Here is a 27,467-nt window from a genome sequence, read left to right as displayed (position 1 = left end):
GTTAGGAATCATTAAAAAGGGGATAGAGAATAAGACTGAGAATATATTATTGCCCTTATATAAATCCATGGTACGCCCACATCTCGAATACTGTGTACAGATGTGGTCTCCTCACCTCAAAAAAGATATTCTAGCACTAGAAAAGGTTCAGAAAAGGGCAACTAAAATGATTAGGGGTGTGGAGAGGGTCCCATATGAGGAAAGATTAAAGAGGTTAGGCCTCTTCAGCCTAGAAAAGAGGAGACTAAGGGGGGATATGATAGAGGTATATAAAATCATGAGTGATGTGGAGAAAGTGGATAAGGAAAAGTTATTTACTTATTCCCATAATACAAGAACTAGGGGCCACCAAATGAAATTAATAGGCAGCAGGTTTAAAACAAATGAAAGGAAGTTCTTCTTCACACAGCACACAGTCAACTTGTGGAACTCCTTGCCTGAGGAGGTTGTGAAGGCTGGGACTATAACAGTGTTTAAAAGAGAACTGGATAAATTCATGGAGGTTAAGTCCATTAATGGCTATTAGCCAGAATGGGTAAGGAATGGTGTCTCTAGCCTCTGTTCATCAGAGGATGGAGATGGATGGCAGGAGAGAGATCACTTGATCATTGCCTGTTAGCTTCCCTCCCTCTGGGGCACCTGGCATTGGCCACTGTCAGTAGATAGATACTGGGCTGGATCGACCTTTGGTCTGACCCAGTACGGCTGTTCTTATGGAAGTGAAAGGTTAATGGAGCATTGGCTCTGCTGTGCCTGTGAATGGCACACAGCACCATGCTGGTGCCTGGTGGCTAAGTCCTGGACCAGATCGGGTGCTCAGAGCTTTCCTGCCAGTCAGGCACCGATGGGGACATGCTTGTGGGTGCTCTTTTATGCCTGAATCTTTTCAGAGTCTGGCCAGCAAGTTTGCAAGCAGCCCTCTCCTGGCCTCCTGCTGGAAATGAAGGTCCCTGGTTCATTCTGGTCTCCTTCCCCTGCGCCTCCACAGATCGCTGCCAAGGTGGCCGCTCCGCTGGCTAAAGTGGACGAGATTGTTATTCTCAGTGGGGACAATAACAAGGTGACGTCCGAGCTGAGCCGCCTGCTGGCTGAGATCCCTGCGTCTGTGCATGCCCTCACTGGTGTCGATCTGTCCAAGGTGAGCTGGGACTGGCGGGGCCATCACATGGAGAGCTGAGGCCTCTTTCCACTTCAGGGGACCTGCCCTTAGCTCTCATTATGGTTTGTTACATATCCGCAGCACCGGTTAGAAACGCCTTTGATCCCAACCCTCCCAATGCCCTTTGCATGTTGTCGGACTGAGGAATCTCTCCACTGCTCTGACCATCGTTGCTGGGGGTCACCATGCAGAGCTGGTGGCCCTACACTCCTGGCCAAGTCCTGGCTGCAGTTTCTGGAAAGGAAGGAGGGAGATCCCTTCCCATGACATGCTGCGGGGGCTTTCAGTGCGCCTTGCATCTCTCAAAGCTCAAAGCATCCTTGATGTCTTCCCCTCTCCCTGAAGGCTCTTTCTCTCCATCATCCCCAGCCTTTGTTCCGGCTGCAGAGTCTCAGCCCAAGAGCCTGGTGCACTGCAACACTCCTAACCGCGTCTCTCTTCCCATCCTGCAGATCCCCCTGATCCAGAAAGCCACGGGAGCCCAGGCATGAGGCTGGCCAGTCCAATGCTAATGAAGACAACCCCCTGTTATGCACTCTTACATCAACTGCCTTTAACACTTGGGAAATCCTTTTATATCAAAGACAATTGGAAGTTCATTTTTAAGCTCTGGTGCCTTATTTTGTAGGACCAGAATGATGCATGTTAAATTGGCCTTTTTTTCTTAAGGGGAATTTATTTTGTAAGTTTAATTGTGTGTTGTATTAGTCTGGAGTGTCGATTTGAATCCTCGGTTATAATTGGCAGCTTGTCTGGTCTTGCAATCTTGGTGCCTTGAAGTTCTCTGTCCTCTGTTTGGAGCTCAGGGGCAGAGAGGCTGAGAGGGGTGAGCTGGAAGCCCGGGGGCTCAGGGAACATCCACTGGGGCAGTGAGGAGTGTAGATGGAGGGGCTTGCAAACTTCTTCCTTAGGGCAGAAGCCTGTTTCTGCAGTGCTCCCAATGCGTGGAGCTGCTGGAAGAGAATCCTGAACAGTATGTCCTCGTCTGCCCGAGTTACAAATGTGATCTAGCGAGTCCCACATCCTTGCACTCACAACTGCTTTTGTGGTCACTTGCTGGCTGGCCTCCCCTGTACGTTCCCCCCAGGGCACGCAGAGTATAGCAAGACTGCACTGAGCCAAGCCCTCAGGCCCACGCTGAGTTCTGAAGGGCCCCGTCCAGGCTGGGGGTTGAGAGAGGAGCCACCCTCCAACTTTTTAGCCAATGCATGAGTCCTATCAGAGCCTGCCGAGATCAGCCCAGCCTGTTGCCATGCCATGCTGCAGCATATGTGGGACTTTATCCGGGGGACACGGTTCCTCCACTGCTGGATTCAGTCTCAAAATGTAGCTGCTGAGGGGGGCTACAGTGATGCTCTCTGGCAGATCTCCGCTCAGGGCCTGGGGCCAAGTTCGGGATGAGCACTGCCCTGGGACCACCCCTTTCTTGCCTGGCTCCTGCCCGCAGTGCACAGTGGCGTGGCTAGTACAGGTGCTCTGGAGACAGGCGCTCTGGTGCGTCAGGCAGCTGCCTGCCCCAGTGAGGAGACTGCTTGCAGCCCCACCAGTCAGCAGCATGAGGCCAGTCTCCTCTCCCAGGTGCGTTGCAGACCCTGCCCTATCACCGGGAGAAGAAACTGCTCCAGGGGAAGCCAGCTGCCTTATGGAAGGGCCATGAGAGTCATGGCTTTGTTGGCCCCCTTTTGTACACACAGCCTCCAAACGGCTTCTGGCAGCAGCATTGCCAGCTCTGTTAGCGCTCGGCCAGCAAGGCCCAGCCCAGGCAGTGCAGCAGGCAGTGTAGCTCTTGGCTTCCTTCAGCTGAAGCGTTGGGCTGCGGAATGCTTGATCTGGCTGGAGCTGTGCATGCTGAGGCTGGGGAGCAGCCAGGGGGCCGTTGTTAAAGTGCCAACCTGCTGTCCATTAGCACGCCCACTGGTGGAGGTGCAACAGGGACTGGCAGCGTAGGCACAGCCAGGGGGCCTGAGGAGGGATCTGGGCGTGGTGGGGCTGTAATCCCTTATCCAGGTGGGATCCCGGGGCTGTAATCCAAACGCTGCCTGATTGTGGTTTGTTTAATTTTGTTGAGCACGTGGCCCAGAGTCCTAGCTCCATCTCCTGCACTCTCCCTGCCATTCCCCCCAGTGTGAGGTGCCACCCGCGTCCCATAGCTGTTGTCATCCTGGGCTGTGTAGCAATGTGAAATGAGGCTGTGTAGCAGCCTTTCCTGTCCCTCGGTGTGACTGATCCCGCTGATGTAAGTGCTTAGCTGTGCCCGCGGGCACCCTGCTGCTGCCAAAGTATCTTCTGCTGTCAGTGGTAGCCAAGGCTTTCCTCTTTGCCTCTCTTGCCAGCTCTTCCCCTGGCGGTTTGTCCAGCTCAGGATGGGCACAGTGGTGTGTGGCTCCCTCCCCCCAGCCAGGGCTCCCGGTGCTGTTTGACCTGCCTCAGGCTTGTCTCGGTTGTTTTACAGCCAGCTTTCCATACTGAAGGTGGGTGCAGCAGTGCCCAGTGCACTTCTCTGCGTTAGCCCCCCTGCGGAGTCAGTGCTGGGGGAAATCCCTCCGGGGGGGTGGGACAGGGCTGAGGCCAGAGCCTGTGCAGCACGGTGTGCTGGTCTGAGGGCCAGGTGATTGTGGTTGCAGTAACTGTTCACTCACCGGTGGGATTGATCTGAGTTATAGGGACCATTTGGGAAGCTTCACAGGCCCAAAGAGGGGAGCTGTGCCTGGCATTAGGCCTTGAAAACACTCTGACCTCCAGTCTCTCACTTGACTGGGTTAGCAAGGACACAGGCACTACGGCCGGCGGGCAAAGGTGCCAAGCCCATTAGCATAACAATAAAACTGCTGGTGGTGGTTAACTGGGGCACCCAAGACCTAATGCCCACAGGGCCGGTGCCCGTTCTCCCCCTGCCCTCAGTCCTCACCTGCTGTTCTGCTCCTGGAGCCTGCAGTGTGAATCCTGTGCTGAAGTACAGTGCCTGGTTTTGTGACAACCCCTGCCACACGGGCACCAGTTTCTTTCCTTGCCAAAGTCAGACTCCCCAGGTCTGCAGAGGAGAAAGTTTACTGCTCCCTGCAACCTGTTACATTTCTTCCTCCTCCCTGCCCCAGCTGGGTCAGTCCGAGGGGCTCCAGCTGTCTTGTGCATCCTGTGGAAGGCCCTCCCTGCAGAGCAAACCTGCTGCTTTGATGGCAAATGTGCCCTGATTTCCCACCACCTGTTTTGTTCCTCAACACTGGTCTGGCCATGGAGCAGCTAGTGAAAATCTGTCTGAGCTGTGTGCGCTCTGGGGGAGCTGAGCGGGGAGTTCAAGGATGTGACAGGAGTGTAATGTAGAGCTGAAACTGGGTCTGGCAGGATTTCCATGGGGAAACACAAGGAGTGAAGGAATCTCTGGGCTCCTGGGGCTTCTCCCAGGGCTGACACTAGCTCTGCGTCCAGCAGGGAGGAGAAGCTGGCTGGACAACAGGAGGGGAAGGGATGGTTTTAAATGCTGGCTTGCACATATGCCCCAGACACACTACTCTGTATATCTGGAACTAGCTTGTTGCAGTGGCAGGCCAGGAGCTGACTGTTCTGTAAAGGCTGTTCATATCTGCATGTAAATTGTGCATGCCATCGTTCTGCTGACATGTTACATACTGTATAATAAAGAGGCAGCGTGACCATGCTGCACGGGCTGTCAGTCATGCCCTGCTCTGACTCCTTCCTTCTCTGTCGCAGGGCAGGTTCGACTTCCCCTCAGTGCCCCCAGCAGGTGGAGGGCAGGCTCTGCTTGTCCTGTGCCTCCCATCGAGCCCCACAGCCACTGCCGGAGTCAGCTGGAGGAGCAGGCGGACACAGGCAGGTTGCAGGGGCTGACCTGGCAGGCAGCATTCAAAGGGCCAGCCTTGCCCTGAGAACTGCCCTCATCCCAGGTCTGCTCTGGGACCCACAACTCTTCAGCCGGGCCAGGACTCTCCCTCTCTCTCTCTTATCAGGCCCAGGTGGGCAGCCACGGGCTTCTTGCCAAGCTCGCCTGTATTGCCTGCAGGATAGCGCTGTCTGTGCCAAGCTGGGATCCCAGCCTTGTACCAGCTGCTGGTAGGTGGCAGAAGGAAGCCACTGTTACTGGGTGCATCACTGGACCAAAGGGGCCCCCGCTTGCATTTCGCCTCCAAGGTGACCACCTTGGCCTGCGTCGCAGAGAGTCTATGGCAGAGATGAGGAGAATCCTGCTGCCCTTGGGCCTGGTCACTGCACTGACCACTCAGACATACTGCCCTCTGTGTCTAAGAGGATTTACCAGGCTCCTGCCAACAAGCTCATCTTCCCTAGGTGAGTCAGGCAGCGGAGTCTGAGTCCAGGGGTAGCATCCCACAGCTCCACCTGCTCCAGGCTGGCGGTGCTGCCTGCCCTTAGCCAGGGCTTCTGCTGCCCAAAGGGTAGTTAGTCCCTGCCCCAGGCAGTGCTGCCCGAGCTCTGAAACCAGCCAGAGCCCGACATGGGGACAGTGTCTGCAGCTGCCAGAGGGCAGTAACAGCAGGGACGTCAGCCCTGCGGCTGGGGCAGGCTGGCAGGAGCCCGTTGCACAACACACTCTGGCCTGTTCTGGGCTCTAGCACATGGACACGGGGTCTGGCTCACACTGCTCTCTGCATCAGCACAGCCTGGTCACAGCACATGCTGGGACCTGCTGGCTAAAGTTGAGGGTGGCTGCCACCTGTTCTGTGCTGACAAATTAGATGCAATCTGTGGGCTCTTGGCTGCAGTGTCTCAGCCACCTGCCATCTGTCTGCCCTGAGCTCAGTCACATTAGCCCTTCCCGGGAACACCACCTCAGCCCCTCCAGAAAACGGGTTTTAAGCGAGTCCCTAGCACTGTACATGGGACAGGGGCAGCAGCGCTGGTTGTTTGCTTACACTTCCTGCTCAGGCTGTGGCATCTGCAGGCTCTGGGCCCAGCTAAAGGAGCAGCATGTGGCAATCAAATCTAAAACCAGGAAGTGTGTTTCTGGTTTTCCATCCCTGCCCATTGTAGCTACTGCTCTGCCCCTCAGGTCGTGGGTCCTGGCTGGCCCTGCTTGCCCCTGCAGCTCACCATGGTCACTTCGCTTGGCCAGGACATCCCAATCCTGCTAGCCGTGAAGTAATGCCTGTGAAGGAGAAACCCCGGAGCAGGGCAGGCCGGGTCACCCTTCCCCCTCAGCCAGGACAGGAACATCACAGGCATGGGGTCAGGGCTGAGAGGTTTGGGAGAGGGAGGAAGAGCCCGGGCTTGGATAGCAGGGGCTGGAGGCTGGGAGTGAGGGGCACGAGCAGAGCTGCATGTGGGGATATCAGTCTTCTTACAAAACCTCTCCGAGGCTTAGGAAGTAAGGACAAAACTTGGCTGCTGCTTGGAAGCCGAGCCATCTGTTGAGCCAAGATCTGTGTCTGGCAGCTCCCTGAAGAGGGACCCTGTGCAGACAAACAGCTGAACAGTGTGTGTCTGTCTGATGCCTGTGAAGCTCCAGATAGTGCAGGGTGGGGACAGTTAAAACTTCCTGCAGTCCGAGCACAGGCTGAGAGCCGGCGGATCCCTTATCTATGAGTGAACACATCCAGGGAGCAGGGCGTGTGGGCAGGCCAGGTCCTGGGGTACTGCACCAGAGCCTCAAGCCCCTCCGGCTGCATCACCGCTGGCAGCATGTCTATTCCCCCGTCCCCTAGCTCTGGCTCTGGCTCTGCAGTGCAGGGCCCAGCGTGGCCTAGTGGAATTAATAGGCGGCAGTTTAAATATAACAAGTGGAAGTGTTTTTGTCTCACAACGCATAGTCGGCCTGTGGAACTTGTTGCCAGGGGATGTTGTGAAGGCCAAAACTATAACGGGTCCAAAAGGAATTAGATAAGTTCCTGGAGGATGGTCTATTAATGGCTATTGGCCAAGATGGTCAGTGACACAACCCCATGCTCTGTGTGTCCCTAAATCTGACTGCCAGAACCTGGGACTGGATGATGGGATGGGTCCCTCAGTAATTGCCCTGTTCTGTTCTTTCCCTCTGAAATATCTGGTGCCAGCTGCTGTTAGAAGACAGGCTGCTGGGCTCGCTGGACCATGGGTCTGACCTGAGAAATTAACACAGAGAGGGGTGGGGGGCTCATTTCTTTGCAGATTGAATTGGGGAGGTCAGTAAATCATCAGCTTAAAACAAAATGTTTGTGCTAAATAAAATAAGTAAATCGGTCAGTAGGCTAAAAACCCAACCTGTCTCAGCCAGCTCCAACAGGGAGAACACCCAGGAAACTCTGGAGTTTTCTTTGTTCTTTAGTTTATATTAAAGTTTTACAAGTGTGATGATGAGGAAAAGAGGAGGTGGAACCATAAACAGCACATGTAGCCCAGGAAGTGCTTTAAGCAAATCCAAACCTGTATAATGCAATGGACAGTGAATGCAATAAAATGTCCTGTCTGTTTTCCAAAATGGTTTGTGTAACTTGGAAGCTGTAATGAACGCTGTATCCCAAGCCCCCATGTTTGTCTAAGCAACTCAACACAGAACTGCTGAATGCCAAATAAAGAGTGTCAGAAGCAAGAAGCCTGCCAAGCAATCAGTGGGACCACTGGATGATTGAGGTGCTAAAGGAAGACAAGGCCATTGCAGAGAAGCAAAATGAATTCTGTGTCCATCTTCACTACAGCGAATGGGAGAGCAATTTTCCATGCCAGTCCTTTTTAGGTGACAGATTGGAGAAGCTGTCCCAGATTGAGGTGTCAGTAGAGGAGGGTTTGGAACAAATTGATCAATTAAAGAGTTAGATGTCACCAGGACCAGATGGGATCACCCAAGAGTTCTGGAGGAACTCAGGTATGAAATTGCAGTACTACTAACTCTGGTATGTAATATATCACGTAAATCAGCCTCTGCACCAGATGACTGTGAAAGCAGCCATGATGCTGATTTTTTGTAAAAGTCTCCAGATGCAATCCTGGCAATTACAGGCAGGTAAGCCTAACTTCAGTACCAGGCAAATTGGTTGGTTGAAACTATAGTCAAGAACAAAATTATCAGAGATTGAGATGAACATGATTTGTTGCGGAAGAGTCAACACACCTTTTGTAAAGGGAAATCAGGCCTCACCAATCTATTAGAATTCTTTGGGGGGGGTCAACAGACATGTGGACAAGGGGGATCCAGTGGACACAGTGTACTTGGACTTTCAGAAAGCCTTTCACAAGGTCCCACTCTAACATCTCTTAGGCAAAGTGAGTAGTCATGGCATAAGAGGAAATGTCCTCTTGTGGATCAGTGACTGGTTAAAGGATAGGAAACAAAGGGTAAGAATAAATAGTCAGTTTTCAGAATGAAGAGAGGTAAATAACAGGGGTCCCCTGTACTAGGACTAGTGCTGTTCAACATAGTTATAAATGATCTGGGAAAAGGGGGTAAACAGTGAGGTGGCAAAATTTGCAGATGGTACAAAACTACTCAAGATAGTTACAAAGGAGACTACAAAGAGCTACAAATGGATCTCGCAAAAGGGTGACTGGGCAAAAAAGCAGCTGATGAAATTCAGTGTTGATAAATGCAAAGTAATGCACGATGGAAAACATCATCCCAACTAGACATATAAAATGATGGGATCTAAATTAACTGTTACCACTCAAGAAAGAGATCTTGGAGTCACTGGGGAGAGTTCTCTGAAAACATCCACTCAAAGTGCAGCGGCCATCAAAAAGGCGAACAGCATGTTGGGAATCACTAGGAAAGGGATCATAATGCTGCTCTATAAATCCCTGGTAAGCCCACATCCTGAATACCGTAGACAGGTCTGGTCACCCCCTTTCAAAAATGATGTATTGGAATTGGAAAAAGTACAAAGAAAGGCAAATAATATTAGGAGTATGGAACAGCTTCTATCTGAGGAGAGATTAAAGAGACTGGGACTGTTCAGCTTGGAAAAGAGAGCACTGTGCGGGGGGTGGGATACGACAGAGATCTAAGAATCATGACTGGGGTGCAGAAAGTGAATCAGGAAGTGTTATTTACCCCTCCCATAACACAAACCAGGGGTCATTCAATGAAATCAATAGGCAGCAGGTTTAAAACAAACACAAGGAAGTATTTCTTCACACACAGCACAGTCAGTCTGTGGAACTCATTGCCAGGGGATGTTGTGAAGGCCACAAGTAAAAACTGGATTACAAAAAGAATTCCCTAAATTCCTGGCGGATGGTCCATCCATGGCTATTAGCCAAGATGGGCAGGGACACAACTCATGCGCTGGCTGTCCCTAAATCTGACTGCCAGAAGCTGGGACTGGAGACAGGATGGAGCACTCGATAAATTGCCCTGTTCTGTTCATTCCCTCTGATACATCTGGCACCGCTCACTGTTAGAAGACAGACCACTGGGCTACTGGTCTGCCCCAGTGTGGCTGTTCTTACGTTGCGGGGAGGCTGGAACTGCCAGGGGGCTCCTGTCTCGTAAGCTAGCACAAGTGGAAAGTCTCCTGGGTGCTGGTTCCCCCAGGCTGGCCCTGTGGGCTGTGGAACCCTGGGACACCTCCCACCCATCCCAGCTCCTGGGAGAACAGGAGCCCTGGCAGCCTCCCCACCCATGTTCCCTGCCAGGATCAGAGCAGCTCCAGCCTGAGGTCCTGCTGCAACCTGGGCAGTGCTGAGGTGCTGGCAGGGCTGCTGGGAGAGCACAGGCTCCCACCCAGGTGCCAGGGCAGGGCCCCTGATAAGCAGCAGGCTCTTGTCTATCAACAACTTCGCAGAGCACCCCATCCAGCCCCTTATCACAGGCCCCACAGGCAAGCGGCTTCCAGGAACTCTGAGCCCCACCCCTCTGCCAGGCCAGAGAACTGGCCAGCAAACAGGCACGCAGGCCACGTGCCCAGTGACACCCCAGATGAGTGCCCCACATGTTCTGCCCCAGAGTCCAGTGGAGGAACGCCTGCACTCAGCTGGGTTGGCATCCCGCCAGCCACCCTCCCTCCCCCAAGGCAGAGTCTGGACACATGGACACCTGCATCCGTCCCTCTCCAACCTAGATGCCACCAGCTATCCGGGTGCTGAGTCCCTCTGCAATAGCCATGTGTTGCTCTGCACCAAGAACAGCCTTTACATCCCTCATTGGCTGTGCCTAGCTTGGCCCTGCCTCAGTGGCCCAATGGCGGGGGGGAACCAGAGCAACCCCAGGGGCTGTGGTCTAAGCACACAAGCTCGGTTCTCAGGGCTGCTGAGCCTGCAGCTTCCCCAGGCAGTTTCAGGGGCACACCAGGGAAATGAGCCATGCCTGGCTGGGGGCAGGGGCGTGGCTGGGTCAGGACGGGGTCCCAGGGAGGCACTGCATGTGTAGCGCTGTCACAGGGTGGAGCAGGTGCCAATGCCTAGACCTGCGGGGATGGGAGCCACCCACGGCAGGGCTGTCTCACCTCTGTGGGTCTGGGATGCCCATGGTCGGGGGCAGAGATCGCGTCAGGCTGGGGGGGGGGGGCTTCGGGTTGTGCTGCACGTAGCCCACTAGTGAATGGAGTTTCCTTTTGGGAAAAAGCAAGACCAGTTGGAAGCTGACAACCTCTGAGCTATGGGCCAGCAGGAATCTCTGGTTCCTGGTCAGAGCCATGGTCAGGGCCCAGCTTTGTAGCCCTGGTCTGGTGGTTTGGTGGCCCACACATGCAAGGAGTTTAGTGGGCCTTAGCCCAGCTCCTAGCAGATGGGGTGCCCTGGCATGAACACCATGGCTCTAATCAGCCCTAACTAGAGCTGGGTCCTGTTCTTGGCAGGTTGGGCAGAAAGTGGCCCCTGGGGCATGAGCACCCTGGCCCTAGCGCTCCTCTCTCCAGGATACGTTAGTGGAGTGGGGAGAAGAACTGCTCCTGCTGCTCAGCTTGCAGGGCCCCTCCTGCTGGTGCCCAAGTCCCCCCGCTCTTGCGGTGTGCGAATGTGTGCGCTAAGCCTGGAGCAGGTGCCAGGCCTGTGGGGTGGCCATGGGCGCTGCTGGTGCTTGGGCTGGGCTCCTTTTGACGGCACAGTCCTGGGGAATGTGCGTAATGACACCCCAAGTTCTGGTGTAGCTCTCACAGGCCATTTCCAAATGGGAAGAACTGGCCCCTGCATCCAGGCCCTGCCAGTGCTTCTCTGACCCAGGGGAGCCAGGTGGGGGGCAGTGCTACTGGGCCAGCTGGTTGGTCTGGGGGTTGTGACCATGTGCAGGGGGCTTTCGCCCCAGGGGAGCAGGCAGGGTGCTAGCTCCACACCAAGCAGCCAGGAGCCCAGGAAGCAGACTCAGTCGCTGTCCCCAAAGCTCTGTCATTTCCTGACACTCCCTAGCACTGGGCAGACTCTTGGCTGCTGCAGCTGCACCAAAGCCAGGCAGGAAAGGGTTAAAAGGGGGAGGGCCTGATATGAGCAGCTACTTGATATGCAAATGAGGCCACAGTAGGTATTATAAGTGACTCGCTGGAGGAGCTGGCTCTGGGGTGGAAAAAGGAGCTCACTCCTCCTGGCCTGGTCTGGCCCAGCCCGGTAAGTGCCCCGAGCTGGCTCTGCCTTCCTGAGGCTGACTAGCAGGGGCCTTGCTCTCTTTGATTCTTCCCTTTAATGACATGTCCGTAGTCCCCAGGGGTGAACCTGCTCTGCTCCAGCCCAGCAGGGTGAGTTGGCTGCATCCTGTCCCACCCCACTGGAGATGCCCGTGGGCTCGTGGGTCACATTTGAAGAGGGCTTGGACTCTGCTACATGCTGCTATCCCCTGGCCTGGGTGGTAACTGCCACGTGCTTGTTCAATCTTCCTGGGGCAGATTCTGCTGGGGCTGGTCCCTGCAGATTCCAGAGGGAAGCTGGTTCTCCTAGTGATGGCAGCCAGGCTAAGGGAAACAGGCTCTGGCAGTGCCTTCTTCGACTTTCCCAGAGCTGCACCAGTGGGGCAGCCCCGACAGAGAGGCCTGGGGCCCCTGTTGCTGCTTTATCACAGGCTGGACTTTCATTGCTTGCTCCCTTAAGTCCCAGCTCCCTCTCAGCAGCCAGCAGGGTGGCAGCAGGCACATGACAATCTCTGCACTAGGGAACAGAAAGGGGCCTCTCGCCATGGGAGGGAGAATGTCCCCAGGGATGCAAAAGACCAAAGCCCAGCTCCATGGACCCCTGCCTTGTGGGGGGCTAGGCAGCTGGCTCTGTGCTGGGCGTGTGGAAGTTCTGTTTGGAGGCTGGGGCATTGTGTGTGGAAAGGCCTGTGTTATCAGGCTCCCTTCTCCACCCCGCACAGGGCAGGAGCACTCCCTGCTCTGCCACGTCCAGTGCTCACGCTGCTCTGGGAAGCCCTTTGGCACTGGCTGGGGATAGTAACTGGAGGGCAATGCCCCACACGCCTGCCTTGGATTCCAGGAGGGCAGGACAAGCAAGGCCAAGATCCAGACAGGTCTTTTCTGGAGACACTTCCCCACCCTCATAAGACACCATGCGGGGGGCTCTGGCACCAAACTGCCTCCCAGGAGCTGGGAGGCCCGGAGGCCAGGCCTGCCCTGGCTTTATATTGTACTTGGCGGCTTTAGGAAATCCTAGGGCAGCCGAGAAGCTGGTGAGAGGAGGGAGCAGTGGCTGCTCTCAGGCAGGCCGGCCGGCCTGGCTTCGTGCTGTCCTGTCTCAGCAGCTCTCTGCTCTCGCCCATAACACTATTCTCCTGGTGTTTTTCTAGGTTCCCTTTTCCAGCCCAGGCAGCAAGAGTGTCCACCCGCCGTGGGGGCTCTGGGCAGGATATCATCGTATACTGTAAGTTTGCTATAAGACACTACAGTATAGATGATGTACTATCCTGAGCTTCACCCCTCAGCCAGGGGCTCTACTGCAGGTCCAGTGCAGGGGAGAACGCCTGGCCAGCTGGGAGCACTTCTAGCACAGCACAAGTTCCTCCCCCTCCTGCAGAGGGTGACAGGCTAAGCACTGGGGGGGGGGAGGGGTGAAGCCTCCCATGAAGGCCTAGCCCTGCCTGTTGCAGCCTCACCCCTTTAGCCTCTTCCTGCATTCAGTGTGCTCCTTTTTCCCTGGGTCTCCAGTGTGGGACGGAAACAAACGCTACCTTCGCTGCTGCTCTGGAACACCTGCGTGAACAGGCTGCAAGTGGGGAAGCAGCCAACGGGAAAGAAAAGGTTAAGAACCGTTCCTCCTGCCAGGCTGGGAGGCACTGCCCTGCTAAGCCACGGGGGGGCGAGCAGGCTGCGGGGAGCGAGGATGGGCAAGAAGCAACTTTCAGAGCTGGCGAAGGCACCTGCCAGGAGGCTGAGCCCATGGGGTGTCAATGAAACCGTTACCATTACTGACTTTAGTAATGGTAACGGTTCTACTGCCGCCCCAGCATCCGGCCAGCGAGAGCAAGAGGAGCAGCACCCCATTGCCAGGGGGGAGAAGCACCCCTCCAGGGTGCCAGCCTCTATGGGAGGCCAGCAATGAGACCTTCCCCCCACATCCTCTCCAAGCTGTGAGAGGGCAGGGGGAGAGCTTGGGGTGCCCTACCTGGGGGTCAGATTCCCCTGGGCCAGACCCCCTCTCCCTAGTTCCTCTGCCAATCAATGAGAAATAAAGGTGTTTTCTTTGATGTCTGGATTTCTTTCCCCTTGTCGTATGATCCCAGAAAACAGCCCTTCCAAAGGCACAGCCCAGCACTGGTGCTGTCTCTCTGCCCCTTGCAGGGTGGGGGGCAGCGAGTTTCCCCTTCTGGAGTGGGACTGAGCACACGAGGAGAAACCTGCCCGGGAACTCTGTTCTTCTCTCCTAGAAGCTGCACCCAGCGTCTCTGTCTGCCATGGTGCTGGCTACAGGCCTGCAGCGAGGACCAGCAATCCAGGCAATTAATTTAGCTGCTTGGGGGTGGGGGGGAAGAGAGGGTGGTAGAAAAAATTACTCATCAGCCTGCTCCCCTCTAGTGAGGCACCCTGCTCCTGCCATCTAGCCCCCCTGTTCTTCTGTTCCTGGCCTTCTCCTTCCTTACTCCACTGCCCTATTGCGTATCCTCAGCTTGACTACCGACAGGTAGGAGCTCTTGTGCTCTCCCCCAGCTCAGTACCCCCTCCCTCTCGGGTTTTGGGCACCTCACTCACCTCTCTGTGCCTTGGTCTCCACCCAGCTGGAAAGACGATTTCCCTGCTTCCCACAGCGGTTGGTTTTTGAAACTAAGCAGGGATTTCAAGGGGAGGAGATGGCCAAACCCCTCTGCTGGGCTCTACCTTCAGAGACAGCCTGTTCTCTCAATAAGGAAAGGTGATTGGATCATATGGGACACTGCCACCCACTGCCCACACCATGCTGGCTGCATGAATCGCCTGCATGGCAGGGGCCCTGCCCCCCTGTTCTTCGAGGTGATGCTGAGCAAGCTATTGATGAGCAGTAAATAATGCCAGTGGGGCAGGATCAGGCCAGTACATGGCAACTTGTCCTTGGCCAGACACAACAATGCTACTATGGGGGCAGGTGGGGCAGCAGCCCGTGGTGCCTGCCAAGCATGGACCTGGGCAGATCTAGGCTGGGCGTGTATCAACGCTGATCTTGCTGGCGGCACTGAGAGAGTTTCCGGGGATGGGGGGTGGATGGGGAGCAGCAGGGGTCTGGGTGAAGGAGCATCACAGGGTCCAGAGCGGGGGGTTCTGCAATGCAAACAGCAACACAGCAGTGGGGTGTGTGGGCTGGGGGAGCATCTGTGGGTCCACGAATTGCCAGGGGCTGGGGGCTGCAGAAGCTGAGGGGTAAGGTGACCAGACAGCAAGTGTGAAAAATCGGGACGGGGGTGGGGAGTAATAGGAGCCTGTATAAGAAAAAGCCCCAAATATCAGGACTGTCCCTATAAAATTGAGACATCTGGTCACCCTATGAGGTGGGGGCTTGGGGGAGGTCAGGGGGCACTGGAGGGCAACTGGGGGGGTGAAGGGACCATGGGGGCTGTAGGGGGCCCTGGGGGAGCTGAGGAGATTGCAGTGGATCTGGGGGGGCTGTAGGGAGCTGAGGGGATTGCAGGGCCCTGGGCAGCTCGGGGGTTGGGGGGTGAGGAGCTGAGGGGATTGCAGGGGCCCTGGGGGGTTGGGGGGTGAGGAGCTGAGGGGATTGCAGGGGCCCTGGGGGGTTGGAGGGTGAGGAGCTGAGGGGATTGCAGAGGCCCTGGGGGGTTAGGGGGTGAGGAGATGAGGGGATTGCAGGGGCCCTGGGGGGTTCGGGGGGGGCTGGGGAGCTGAGGGGATTGCAGGGGCCCGGGAGAGGGCTGTAAGGGTCTGGGGGGGATGTAGGGAACCTGGGGGAGCTGAGGGGATTGCGGGGGCTGTGGGGGGGGCACAGGGGCTCGGGGGGGCTGGGGAGCTGAGGGGATTGCGGGGGCTGTGGGGGGGCACAGGGGCCCCGGGGAGCTGAGGGGATTGCGGGGGCTGTGGGGGGGCACAGGGGCTCGGGGGGGCTGGGGAGCTGAGGGAATTGCGGGGGCTGTGGGGGGGGGCACAGGGGCCCTGGGGGGGCGCTCAGACCCTGCTCGCCGCTCTGCCCCAGCAGGGGGCGCCCCGCCCGGCGCAGACTGTATCCGTGACGCCCCCGACGGCCGCCCAGCGCCACGCTGTGGCCGGGCCCCGCCCCTCGAAGTTCCCCCAGCCAATGGGGCGGGCTCGTCGCCGCCACTCCCACAATGCTCCGCGGCGGGGGCTGCAGCTGCTGAGGCCTGGGGGTGTCATGGCCGCCGTGGGCCGGGCGCTGAGCTGGGCGCTGCGGGCGGGGAGGTCGGTCCCGGTCCGCACAGGTGGGAGAGCCTGGGGGCGGGGGAACTGGGCGGGCGGGGAAGCTGGGCCCGGGCGGGGGGGGCTGGGCGGGAGGAAGCTGGGCCCGGGGGGGGGCGGGAGGAAGCTGGGCCCGGGCGGGGGGGGCTGGGCGGGGGGAAGCTGGGCGGGGGTGGGCCCGGTTGGGGGTGGTGGGGGGCTGGGCCCGGGTGTGTGGGGGGGGCTGGGCGGGGGGAAGCTGGGCCCGGTTGGGGGGCTGGGCCCCTTGGGGCAGGGGGGAGTCCCGGGTGTGAGAAGCTTTGGAAGGCCCGAGGGCTGGTTCTGGCGCACTTAGGGCGGACTGGCGCTGCTGTAGAGCGGTTGTGGGATTGTACAAGCCAGATGCTCTGCTGCCTCTGCTCAGACTCTGATAAACACCCCGGACTGCCAGTCTCAGCCCCCAGGAGCCAATCTCCCTGCTCCCTGGAGTGTGCAGCCCTCATCTTCTGGTCAGGGAGCTCCCCACAGATCATTGGGATGGGTCTGGGGGTGGGGATGCTATAACTGGCGAGTGTAGAGGAACCTCCATATACAGTTGCTCAAATAAGAATTTCTGCCCTTTAATGCTTCGGTCACATGTAGAGAAACTCTCCCCTATGGTTACTCACCGTGCCTTGACATCCGTTATTCAAACAGCACCCATGTTCCTTTTCCTGGCAAGAGGAGCACAAGCAGCTCTTCTTCCTGTTGTCCCTGTGAGAGTTCAGTCCTTAGGAGTCATTGTTCAGCCCTTTTTTTCCTGTTGGTATTGAGTGCAGTCGCTATTTAGCTTTGTGTGACCCACCTCAAATCAGTCCATAAAGCCAGCCCCCATCTCCCAACAAGCCCCTTTTGCGCTTTCTCCTTTGCTGCCCCTCACTTGTCAGGAGCTACCGATAAACATCTGCAAAGCCATCTCATTATCCTCCCATTGAGTTCTTCCTTTGCTGTGATGTCTACAAAAACCTGATAGTGACCAGGCCACTCGTGTGAAACCAGTGTGTCTTGCTGACTAATATTGTCTCATTGTTTCTTTGCACTTGTCCATCTCTTGGTTTTTGTCATTGTCTTGGATTGTAAGCTCTTTGGGTCGGTTCCATCTTCTTGTGTGTGTTTACCGCACCTAGCACAGGGGGGTCCTGGTCCGAGACTGAGGTTCCTAGGTGCTAGCATGATGCAAATAGTAAATCTCAATGTACAGGCATAAAGGACAAGTTACTGGCATTGAAGCATCTTGTAGAAAGTGAGAATTCTTAGCAGTCTGACAGCATTGCTAGAAGTACTAGTGTAGAGTGAGCTCAGATGCCTTTATCATCATGTTATCTAAACTTGCTCATAGCTGAGCTTAGTGACTTGGTGGTGAAAATACTTGAACCGCGGTCTGCACTTGTGGTTCCATTGTTAGCACCAATGCTAGACCAAAGGTGGGAAAACTGATAAAACTCTCTGCACAGGTTGCCAAAGAGGCTGCTAGATTTGAACAATACAGTTCAGACACAGTTCCCTAAACGAATGCTGGGAAATGGTGCTGACCCCTTTTCAGGTCATTGTTGAACTTGAAAAGCATCGTGGAAGAAGCTGTGTGAACTGGCACATGAGAAGGCATCCTAAATGTAATGGGCAGCAAGGAGAGAGGCCTGGGAGAAATACAGGCAGGGGCTTCAGCCACAGTGTTTGCTAATATCTCTTGTGATGTGATTAGTCCTTTGTACATAGTTCATACTAATGCAGTGATTCTCAGGGCTTGTCTACATCACAAAGTTGCAGCGCTGGTGAGGGGGTTACAGCGCTGCAACTTAGGAGGTGTACACATCTGCAGGGCATCACCAGCGCTGCAACTCCCTGTTTGCAGCGCTGGCCGTACTCCTGTTTTGTCTCGGGTGTAGAGGATCCAGCGCTGGTGATCCAGCGCTGGTAATCAAGTGTAGACACTTACCAGCGCTTTTCTTGACCTCCGTGGAATAAGCAGGTATCCCAGCATACCTGAGGAAGCGTCTGGTAATCAAGCAGGTCTCCTTCCCCGGTTTGCAGGGGGGGCTCGGGGAACGCGAGAGCAAACCGCGGCGAAGCTGGTCTCCTTTCCCGGTTTGCTCTCGCGTTCCCCGAACCCCCGTGCAAGCAGGTCTCCTTCCCTGCGGTTTGCAGGGGGGTTCGGGGAACGCGAGAGCAAACGGCGGCGAAGCTGGTCTCCTTTCCCGGTTTGCTCTCGCGTTCCCCGAACCCCCGTGCAAGCAGGTCTCCTTCCCTGCGGTTTGCAGGGGGGTTCGGGGAACGCGAGAGCAAACCGCGGCGAAGCTGGTCTCCCCCGGTTTGCTCTCGCCTTCCCCGAACCTCCGTGCAAGCAGGTCTCCTTCCCTGCGGTTTGCTCTCGCGTTCCCCGAATCCCCGAGCAAGCAGGTCTCTTTCCCTGCGGTTTGCAGGGGGGTTCGGGGAACGCGAGAGCAAACCGCGACGAAGCTGGTCTCCTTCCCCGGTTTGCTCTCGCCTTCCCCGAACCCCCCTTGAAGCCGCCCAACAGCGCTGCAGTGTGGCCACATCTAACACCACTTGCAGCGCTGGTTGCTGTAAGTGTGGCCACTCTGCAGCGCTGGCCCTATACAGCTGTACTAATACAGCTGTAACAACCAGCGCTGCAAAATTGTAGATGTAGACATACCCTCAAACTTTTGTCCTTGTGACCCCTTTCACTTAGCAAGCCTCTGAGTGTGACACTCCCCCCCCAAATTAAAAACACTTCTTATATATTTAACACCATTATAAATGCTGGAGGCAAAGCGGGGTTTGGGGTAGAGGCTGACAGCTCATGACCCCCCATGTAATAACCTCATGACTCCCTGAGGGGTTCGGATCCCCAGTTTAAGAACTCCTGTACTAATGGTTTAAGAGCCTTGATTATGGAATTCTCTGGCTATGTAGCGTGTGTGTCCTTGTCATTACCATCCCCACTGTAACCTGAAAGAACCATAATCTGTTAGTGGGATTGAGGAACCCATATTGGTAAAATAAATCAAATTTCTCGGCTGTGTTTTGAGGCTGTCTTGCTTAGAATTTCGTGTAGCATTTTTGGTCCATCATGCAGCAGGTTTAAGTTGGTGTTGCTGCGTTGGTTTTTCAGTCAGTGCTGCCTGTTTCCTGGAGGATAGAGTCCAGAAGGTCAACATTTTTCCTGCTTGCTCTTATGGAAACAGTTCTGCCCTGGATACCATCCTAGGAATTTCCAGAGAGAAGACAGAATGTGCACTGGGGCAGCATCCACCACCAGTGTCTTACTGCAAAGGTAAACTCAGCTGCCTGCATGATTTTTCTAGGGAGGTGATGAACAATAGCATTAGAGACAGCCTCTAAAGAGGGCATAGCAGAAATCTGGAAAACAGCCTTGGAAGGAGTGACTTGCAAAAGAAGTCCAGGCCGTTGTAAATAGCTGGGTACCGCATGAGGTGGGGATTAAAGGCTGTAGTCTCTCAAGGTTAATCTCTTAGTCACTTATATCACTGCACAAAACACACTATTCTTGTTGGTCTCTGGTGGACTAACCCATTAAATGTGTACAGTTTGGTGTGATTGCAGTGTTATTTGAAAACCTTTTTTCTCTCTGCAGTTGAGCAAGATAACTTGTTGGTGCACCAACCAGATGAGCCAGAGAACCCCAAGGTTCTGAGAGTTGCCATCATTGGAGCACCAAATGCTGGGAAATCTACCCTCTCAAATAGACTCTTGGGCAGAAAGGTAAAGCTGTTATACCTCAGTCCCTGCAGCATCTGAGAACCAGGTTACAGATTGTTTCTTAGATGTTGTACACATCTGACTTGTTTCCTGCAGGTTTTCCCAGTATCTAAGAAGGTGCACACCACACGATACAAAGCCCGTGGGGTCATCACAGAAGAAGACACTCAGCTGGTAAGTATTCCCCATGTGATAAAGTAACTCTCAGCAATAGGCATTATTACCCCAGATGATCCATATCATTTTGCTTACACCCTGCAGTCTACTTCAGTTGCACAAACATGAGTTTTAGCTTCTTGTCAGCAATTACAGGAAGATCCTTATTGGTTTGGCTTTCTCTTTCTAGATCATCCTGGACACTCCTGGCCTCATCAGCCCCAAGAAAGCCAAAAGGTATCACTCTTAATGTGGGTTGATGGAAAATCCAAGTGGGCAAGGTTCGAGGAGACTAGAACATGAGTTCCACTGTAGGAGCTTGTAGAGCAGAGTGAAAGGGGTGTAATGGGTACTTACTTGGGATAGAGGTGTGGTGTTCATAGAATGAGAAAGTCTTTGAGCCCAGTTCTTGTCTCTGAACTACCTTACAATTACCAGCATTACAGTAGCACATAGAGTCCACAGTCTCTGTTGAGAATCCATTGTGCTAGGCACTGCACTCTCAGAATTGATGTAGGCCAAAAGATGGCACTGCACTAGCCGGGTACTAAAAGGGAATGTGAAATGGACTATCTTTTGTTTTAAGAGGAAATTCTTCCACTCTGTGATGGGGTGGAAAAGGAGGCAGTTTATGAGCAGATGTACATGTAGTTCCATAACGGGAATTTGTCTTTCAGGCATAATCTGGAGAAATCCCTGATACGTGATCCATGGGACAGCATGAAACATGCAGACTTAGGTGGGAACCCAGTTCTCTTACTATATCAAGTCAAATCCTGATGTGTCTTTGATGGGTACTTATATGGCTGCCATTTCCCTGGTATCCGAATGCCCATGTACTGAGTGGAGCAGCAATGGTAGCTCCTGGGTACGTGGGGATAGAGTGGTGGGGAAGTACATACAGGAACTCCCCACATCTGTAACTGGGGAAGAGTATAGTATACCTGTACACTGCTTAAGGAGGCAGTGTGGAGGATTGGGCTGGGTTGTTGAGGATTAGTTTGTATGGCACTGGGAAGATGTGGAAAAGTGCATTATTTTTTTCATACTCACACTTTGTCTACACTCACACTCAGACATACACATTCTGCTGTGGAAGTAAGAAAGGCAGTGATATGAAGAAAGAGGCCACAAGCTGAGGGACAATTAAAGGCTGATGTCTGCCAAGAGGGGTTTCAAATGTGTCTCTCTGTTTGACAGTTCTGGTTTTGGTGGATGTGTCAGAACGCTGGACACAGAACCGTCTGAGTCCCCAGGTGCTGCAGTGTCTTTCTCAGTTCCCGCAGATTCCCAGCATCCTGGTCATGAACAAGGTAAATTAGAGAGAGGGGTCCAAGTCTTCCTTTTTATACAGTGAGTTAGTGTTTGGGCATTACGTGCAGGGCCTCTTTCCCTTATACCTCTGTTGAAGGTTAAACTAAATGTTGGTTTCTTGGCAAATGCCACAGAAGAGATCAATCTATTTGAAGGTTTCCAGTGTCTTGTAACTCACTAAGGGGTGACTTAGGCCTGCAGCAAATGGTGCAGTCCTTACGTCTGTGATTCATCCCTCTTTCACCTCAAGACTTGGATTATTACGTGAGACAGTTTCATTTGTCTCAGTTCCATCTGGAACAAATTCCTGATCAGTCTCTCTATTTCAGGTGGATCTGCTGAAGAGAAAGGCCCTTCTGCTGGACCTGGTCACTGAGCTCACAGAGGGAGTTGTAAACGGAAAGAAACTGAAAGTGAAATCTACGTCTGAGAGGCATTCAAACTCCACCAGAAACAATCCCCTTCAAAGCATCCAAACTTGTCTGTCTGAGAATACATCTAAAAAGTCTAGTTATCTCCAGGATGCCTGTGAAGTCCAGCGGGGCTCTGGCTCAGATACCAGTTGTAACGTGAGAGCATCAAACTCTGATCATATGTTGGAAGGCACAGAGAAAGCGCAAATTGCAAACCACCAGGTATCTAGAGACTTAAAGAACAAGAAAGGCTGGCCGCACTTCCAGGAGATCTTCATGCTAGCAGCTGTTAATGGAGAGGCAGTGGAGACCCTGAAGGTAAATTAGCCTGAAATAATTGCATTGTACCCTGTGACTTGCACCTTCTCATTCTTGTGCTCACCCTAGATAACTTTGTTTTACTGAGCCTCATATCATGTGAGGAAGTAGCCAACCTTTCTTTGTCTGACCTATCCCCTTTCTCCTGGCCTGCGGTCTGCAGCTCCCTGAGGAGTCCCTGGTAGGTTGGTGATGGGGTGTCATCTGACCAAGGGAACTGCACCATGTCAGACTACTTAAGAGCACAATCTTTGATTTATTTCCACCTTGGACTTTGGGTCCCCTTTAACTTCCCCTGTTCTTTGTGTTGACAGAAGTACCTCCTGATGCAAGCCAAGCCAGGTCGATGGGAGTACCACAGCAGGGTTTTGACAAGCCAGTCGCCCCAGGAGATCTGTGATAATGTAATTAGGGGGAAGCTACTGGAGTATCTGCCACAGGAAGTGCCTTACACTGTGCTTCAGGTAGGAAGCAGCTCAGTGAGAGCAGCCTTTCATAAGTGTCCATATGATGAGAGGGACCCTTCCTGGTACAATACTCTGCTGAAATCTCTAAAGATTTGGGTTTAACGTTTGAGGGCGTGTGGCTCTGCATTATCCCCAAGTCCTTCACTGGGGAGTGGGGCCCTCTTGATGCCGGCTGTGCATGTGCACTTGGCCACGGAAGGGACAGGCAACTGGGAATAGAAGTCTCGGAGGCCTGGGGGACTTTTCTCTTCTGAGGGTTTGCTGAGTGGTTGGGTTTGTGCTCTAATGTTGCAGAAGACAGAGATGTGGGAGGAAGGGCCGAGTGGGGAGGTCATCATCCTGCAGAACCTGCTGGTCCAAAAGGAGACCCATGTGGTGAGTATTCTAGGAGAATCTCTGTGCTCTTTTACTGCTGATTGGGGGAGTCCATAGGGCATAAGAAAGGAGAGTCTGCAGACCCAGCGCAGGAATAGTATCTCTGTGCATCCATGGAGTTCAGTCACATTTGTACGGAGCATACTAGACATCCTGTTTCTTAGCCAGTTCTCTGCTACAGGCTAATGTGTCCTGCGCTAGGCTTGCTGTACAGACTCTGAGTCCCTTGGGCTATGAATTGCAGGTCAGGCACAGTGTAAAGTGCATTAAATATCTGTAACCCTGTGGTACATCTAGACAGAGAGTGAGGCCAAACCTCCCATTATATACTAGACGGAGCATGTCAGTGACGGGGTCTACCCTGTACCTTCCTTACCTTCTGACTAAAGCATGAAGGCACAGCATGCACCAGCCTCATCTGTGAGTTGGCCAGGTGCCTCCCTCTCCTTTGGCACAGACCATGCTCCCTGTATGTGAGTTAGAGGGTACAGGCCTCCCAGTGCCAAGCAGATGGTTTTTCAGTTTCTCTACATACGGGGCAAGAGCCTGCACTGTTCTGTGGTGACAGATACCCTACAGGCAGGGTTCAGGGATGCTCCAAATAAGTATTTCTCGATGATTGGTCTGTGGACCAGCACCAGTCCCTGAGATCTCCTTGACACAGTTTAGGAAGACAGCAGGCTGGTCTCTGGTATCAAAAAGGTTGAGAAACACTGAAATGAAACATCCTCTTTATCTGCTTCCCCAGTCATCATGTTGCTCTCTACGGGCATGTCTACACTATGGGACTAATCGATTTTACAGAAACCGTTTTTTTAAAACAGATTGTATAAAGTCGAGTGCACGCGGCCATACTAAGCACATTAATTCGGTGGTGTGCGTCCATATACCGAGGCTAGTGTCAATTTCCGGAGCGTTGCACTGTGGGTAGCTATCCCATAGCTATCCCATAGTTCCTGCAGTCTCCCTCGCCCCTTGGAATTCTGGGTTGAGATCCCTGTGCCTGATGGGACAAAAAACATTGTTGCGGGTGGTTCTGGGTACACCCTCACTCCTCCATGAAAGCAGCAGACAAGTGTTTTGTGCCTTTTTTCCTGGATGAACTGTGCAAACGCCATAGCACAGCAAGCATGGACCCTGCTCAGGTCAAGACAGCAATCATGGACGTTGTAAACACCTCGCGCATTATCGTGCAGTCTATGCTGAGCCAGGACCTGCAAAACCAGGCGAGGAGGCAGCAGCTACGGCAGTGCGGCGATGAGAGTGATGAGGACATGGACACAGAATTCTCTCAAACCGCGGGCCACTGTGCTTTGGAGATCCTGATGGTAATGGGGCAGGTTCTAGCCATTGAATGCTGATTTTGGGCCCGGGAAACAAGCACAGACTGGTGGGACCGCATAGTTTTGCAGGTTTGGGACGATTCCCAGTGGCTGCGAAACTTTTGCGTGCGTAAGGGCACTTTCATGGAACTTTGTGACTTGCTTTCCCCTGCCCTGAAATGCCAGAATACCAAGATGAGAGCAGCCCTCACAGTTGAGAAGCGAGTGGCAATAGCCCTCTGGAAACTTGCAACGCCAGACAGCTACCAGTCAGTCGGGAATAAATTTGGAGTGGGAAAATCTGCTGTGGGGGCTGCTGTGATGCAAGTAGCCAAAGCAATCATTAAGCTGCTGCTACGGAAGGTTGTGACTCTGGAAAATGTGCAGGTCATAGTGGATGGCTTTGCTGCAATGGGATTCCCTAACTGTGGTGGGGCAATAGATGGAACCCATATCCCTATCTTGGCACCGGAGCACCAGGGCACCTACTACATAAACCGCAGGGGGTACTTTTCAATGGTGCTGCAAGCACTAGTGGATCACAAGGGACGTTTCACCAACATCCACGTGGGATGGCCGGGAAGGGTTCATGACGCTCGCATCTTCAGGAACACTACTCAGTTTAAACGGCTGCAGCAAGGGAATTACTTCCCAGACCAGAAAATAACAGTTGGGGATGTTGAAATGCCTGTCGTTATCCTGGGGGACCCAGCCTACCCCTTGATGCCATGGCTTATGAAGCCATACACAGGCAGCCTGGACGGTAGTCAGGAGTTGTTCAACTACAGGCTGAGCAAGTGCAGAATGGTGGTAGAATGTGCATTTGGCTGTTTAGAGGCACGCTGGTGCACGTTACTGACTCGCTCAGACCTCAGCCAAACCAATGTCCCCTTTGTTATTGCTGCTTGCTGTGTGCTCCACAATCTCTGAGAGTAAGGGGGAGACCTTTATGGTGGGGTGGGAGGCTGAGGCAAATCACCTGGCCGCTGATTATGTGCAGCCAGACACCAGGACAATTAGAAGAGCACACCAGGAAGCGATGTGCGTCAGAGGAGCTTTGAAAACGAGTTTCATCACTGGCCAGAGTACAGTGTGACTGTTGGGTTTATTTCCCCTTGATGAACCCCTCCTCCCCCCCGGATTGACTCATTCCTTGTAAGCAACCCACCCTCCCCCTTCGATTACAGCTTGCTTAAGGAAATAAAGTCACTATCGTTTAAAAATCATGTATTCTTTATTAATTCATTACAAAAAGAGGGAGAGAACTGACAAGGTAGCCTGGGTGTGGTTTGGGAGGAGGATAGGAGGGAAGGAAAAGACCAGTAAAAAAATTTCAAAGTAATGACAGCCTTTTGGTTGGGCTGTCCATGGGGGTGGAGTGAGCGGTTGCACGGAACCTCCCCCCAGGCATTCTTACACGTCTGGGTGAGGAGGATATGGAACATGGTGAAGGGTGAGGGTGGTTACACAGGGGCTGCAGCGGCACTCTGTGATCCTGCTGCTATTCCTGTAGCTCCACCAGCCGCCGGAGCATGTCAGTTTGATCACACAGCAGCCCCAGCATTGCATCATGCCTCCTCTGATCTTTCTGCCGCCACCTCTCATCTCGAGCATCCCTCCTGTCCTCACATTCACAGGCATCTTTCCTATAATTTGATACCACGTCCTTCCACTCATTCAGATGAGCTCTTTCATTGCAGGTCACTTCCATGATTTCAGAGAACATTTCGTCTTGCATCTTTTTTTTCCCGCCGCCTTATCTGAGAGAGCCTTCGGGATGGAGTAGGGAGGCTTGAAAAATATGCAGCTGCATGAGGGAGGGAAGAAAGAGAGAGAAGTATTTCAAAAGATACATTTTACAGAACAATGCTTATACTCTTTCACGATGAACAACACTGTTCACCTTACATAGCACATGTGATTTCACTACAAAGTCGCATTTTGCATCTTAATATTGAGTGCCTGCGGCTCTGGTGTTAGAGATCTCACAGACACAGGTCCGGGCAGCAGAATTCAGCTTGGGTGTGGCTGTGGTAAGCCATTGTCTTTCGGCTTCTGCAGCCTTCATATACACTGTGCCCTCCTTTCCCAAATAGCAAGCAAAGCCCGTTCAGTGCTGCTGCTTTCCTGTTAACATGCAGCAGCAGCAGCCACCCCCCCATCCAATCCTCTGGGATGATCACTTTACCCCTCCCCCCCACCACGTGGCTGGTATCATGGAAGATCACTGGTAAACACCCTCCTCCCCACCCCAACCCCCACCCAGCGTGGCTGGTAGCAGGGAAGGTCCCTACTAGCCAAACGCGGAAAAAGCTCAGCGCCAATCACTCCCCCCGCCCCTTCCCCCTGCTTGGCTACCTGCAAGGAAGGATTTCTTTTAAGGAACAGGCAAACAGCCCAGTAGGAATGGCCATCTCTGTCCCCTTAATTAAATTCCTGAATTTCAACCAGGTTACCATGAACGATATCACTCTCCTGAGGATAGCACAGTGAGATAGAGAATGGATGTTGCTTGAATGCCAGCAAACACCAGGACCATACGCAGCTAGGCTTGTCGTGCAATGATACCAGATTACTTGCTACATGCATGGCGTGGTCAAGTGTCCTACCATGGAGGACGGAATAAGGCTGCCCTGCCCAGAAATCTTCTGCAAAGGCTTTTGGAGTATCTCCAGGAGAGCTTCATGGAGATGTCCCTGGAGGATTTCCGCTCCATCCCCAGACATGTTAACAAACTTTTTTCCAATAACTGTACTGGCCGCGAATGCATCCCAAGTCCTCAGGGCAAATCAATCATTCAAAAACGCTTGCTTTTAAACCATGTTTGATATTTACAAAGGTACACTCACCAGAGGTCACTTCCATGGCTTCATTGTGTGGGATAGTGGGTTGGGAGGGTAATTCCGTCAGGGTGAGAAAAAGCTCCTGGCTGTTGAGGAGAACGGAGTGCTGTGTGCTCTCTGCAAGCTCGTCGTCCTCCTCATCTTCCCCGTCCGCAGAATCCTCAGCCATGGCTGAGATTACCACTCCCACCTCGGAATTCACAGATGGGCGGGTTACTGGTGGTGGACCCCCTTAGAATTGCATGCAGCTCAGCGTAGAAGCGGCACGTTTTCGGCCCTGCCCTGGATCTTCCGTTTGCTTTTTTGGTTTTCTGATAGGCTTGTCTGAGCTTCTTAACTTTCACACGGCACTGTACTGAGTCCCTAGTGTGGCCTCTCTGCATCATGGCCCTGGAAATTTTTTCAAATGTTTTTTCATTTCGTCTTTTGGAATGGAGTTCTGTTAGCACGGAATCCTCTCCCCATACAGCAATCAGATCCAGTACCTCCCATGCGGTTCATGCTGGAGCTCTTTTTCGATTCTCAGGAGACTGTGTTGTTACCTGTGCTGATGAGCTCTCCACGCTGGCCAAACAGGAAATGAAATTCAAAAGTTTGCGGGGCGTTTCCTATCTACCTGGCCAGTGCATCCGAGTTCAGACGGCTTTCCAGAGCAGTCACAAT

General features: G+C 53.6%; 2 protein-coding genes and 1 long non-coding RNA gene across 9 annotated transcripts in view; all 3 read left to right on the top strand.

Annotated features, from left to right (window-relative positions):
• The window catches only part of FLOT2 (flotillin 2), a 35,161-nt gene extending 30,328 nt beyond the window's left edge, over positions 1-4,833 (top strand). For 5 of the 6 annotated variants that reach the window (XM_030537106.1, XM_030537104.1, XM_030537105.1 and 2 more), the window contains 2 exons: positions 989-1,138; positions 1,612-4,833. In XM_030537106.1, the coding sequence (XP_030392966.1) occupies positions 989-1,138; positions 1,612-1,650 (189 nt within the window). In that variant the 3' untranslated portion in view covers positions 1,651-4,833. The other variant, XM_030537107.1, reaches the window with a different exon arrangement.
• Positions 4,834-8,909: 4,076 nt separating this feature from the next.
• Positions 8,910-14,207, top strand: LOC115636696. The gene is made up of 3 exons (XR_003997013.1): positions 8,910-11,638; positions 12,807-12,880; positions 13,798-14,207. It is a non-coding gene; the product is annotated as an uncharacterized LOC115636696 (long non-coding RNA).
• Positions 14,208-15,721: 1,514 nt separating this feature from the next.
• The window catches only part of FAM222B (family with sequence similarity 222 member B), a 76,059-nt gene continuing 64,313 nt past the window's right edge, over positions 15,722-27,467 (top strand). Inside the window, exons 1-10 of one of the 2 annotated variants that reach the window (XM_030537103.1) lie at positions 15,722-15,878; positions 18,989-19,150; positions 19,472-19,599; positions 19,693-19,770; positions 19,943-19,989; positions 20,430-20,491; positions 20,953-21,065; positions 21,396-21,797; positions 22,112-22,261; positions 22,559-22,639. In XM_030537103.1, coding sequence (XP_030392963.1) covers positions 15,737-15,878; positions 18,989-19,150; positions 19,472-19,599; positions 19,693-19,770; positions 19,943-19,989; positions 20,430-20,491; positions 20,953-21,065; positions 21,396-21,797; positions 22,112-22,261; positions 22,559-22,639 — 1,365 coding nt within the window. In that variant the 5' untranslated portion in view covers positions 15,722-15,736. Of the gene's footprint in view, positions 15,879-18,988; positions 19,151-19,471; positions 19,600-19,692; positions 19,771-19,942; positions 19,990-20,429; positions 20,492-20,952; positions 21,066-21,395; positions 21,798-22,111; positions 22,262-22,558; positions 22,640-27,467 lie in introns of those variants that run through there. The other variant, XM_030537096.1, reaches the window with a different exon arrangement.

This window comes from Gopherus evgoodei, chromosome 17, assembly GCF_007399415.2.
Source record: "Gopherus evgoodei ecotype Sinaloan lineage chromosome 17, rGopEvg1_v1.p, whole genome shotgun sequence".
Taxonomy (NCBI): Eukaryota; Metazoa; Chordata; order Testudines; family Testudinidae; genus Gopherus; species Gopherus evgoodei.
Note: the sequence above shows the minus strand (reverse complement) of the source record. Positions and strands in the feature narration are given on the sequence as shown.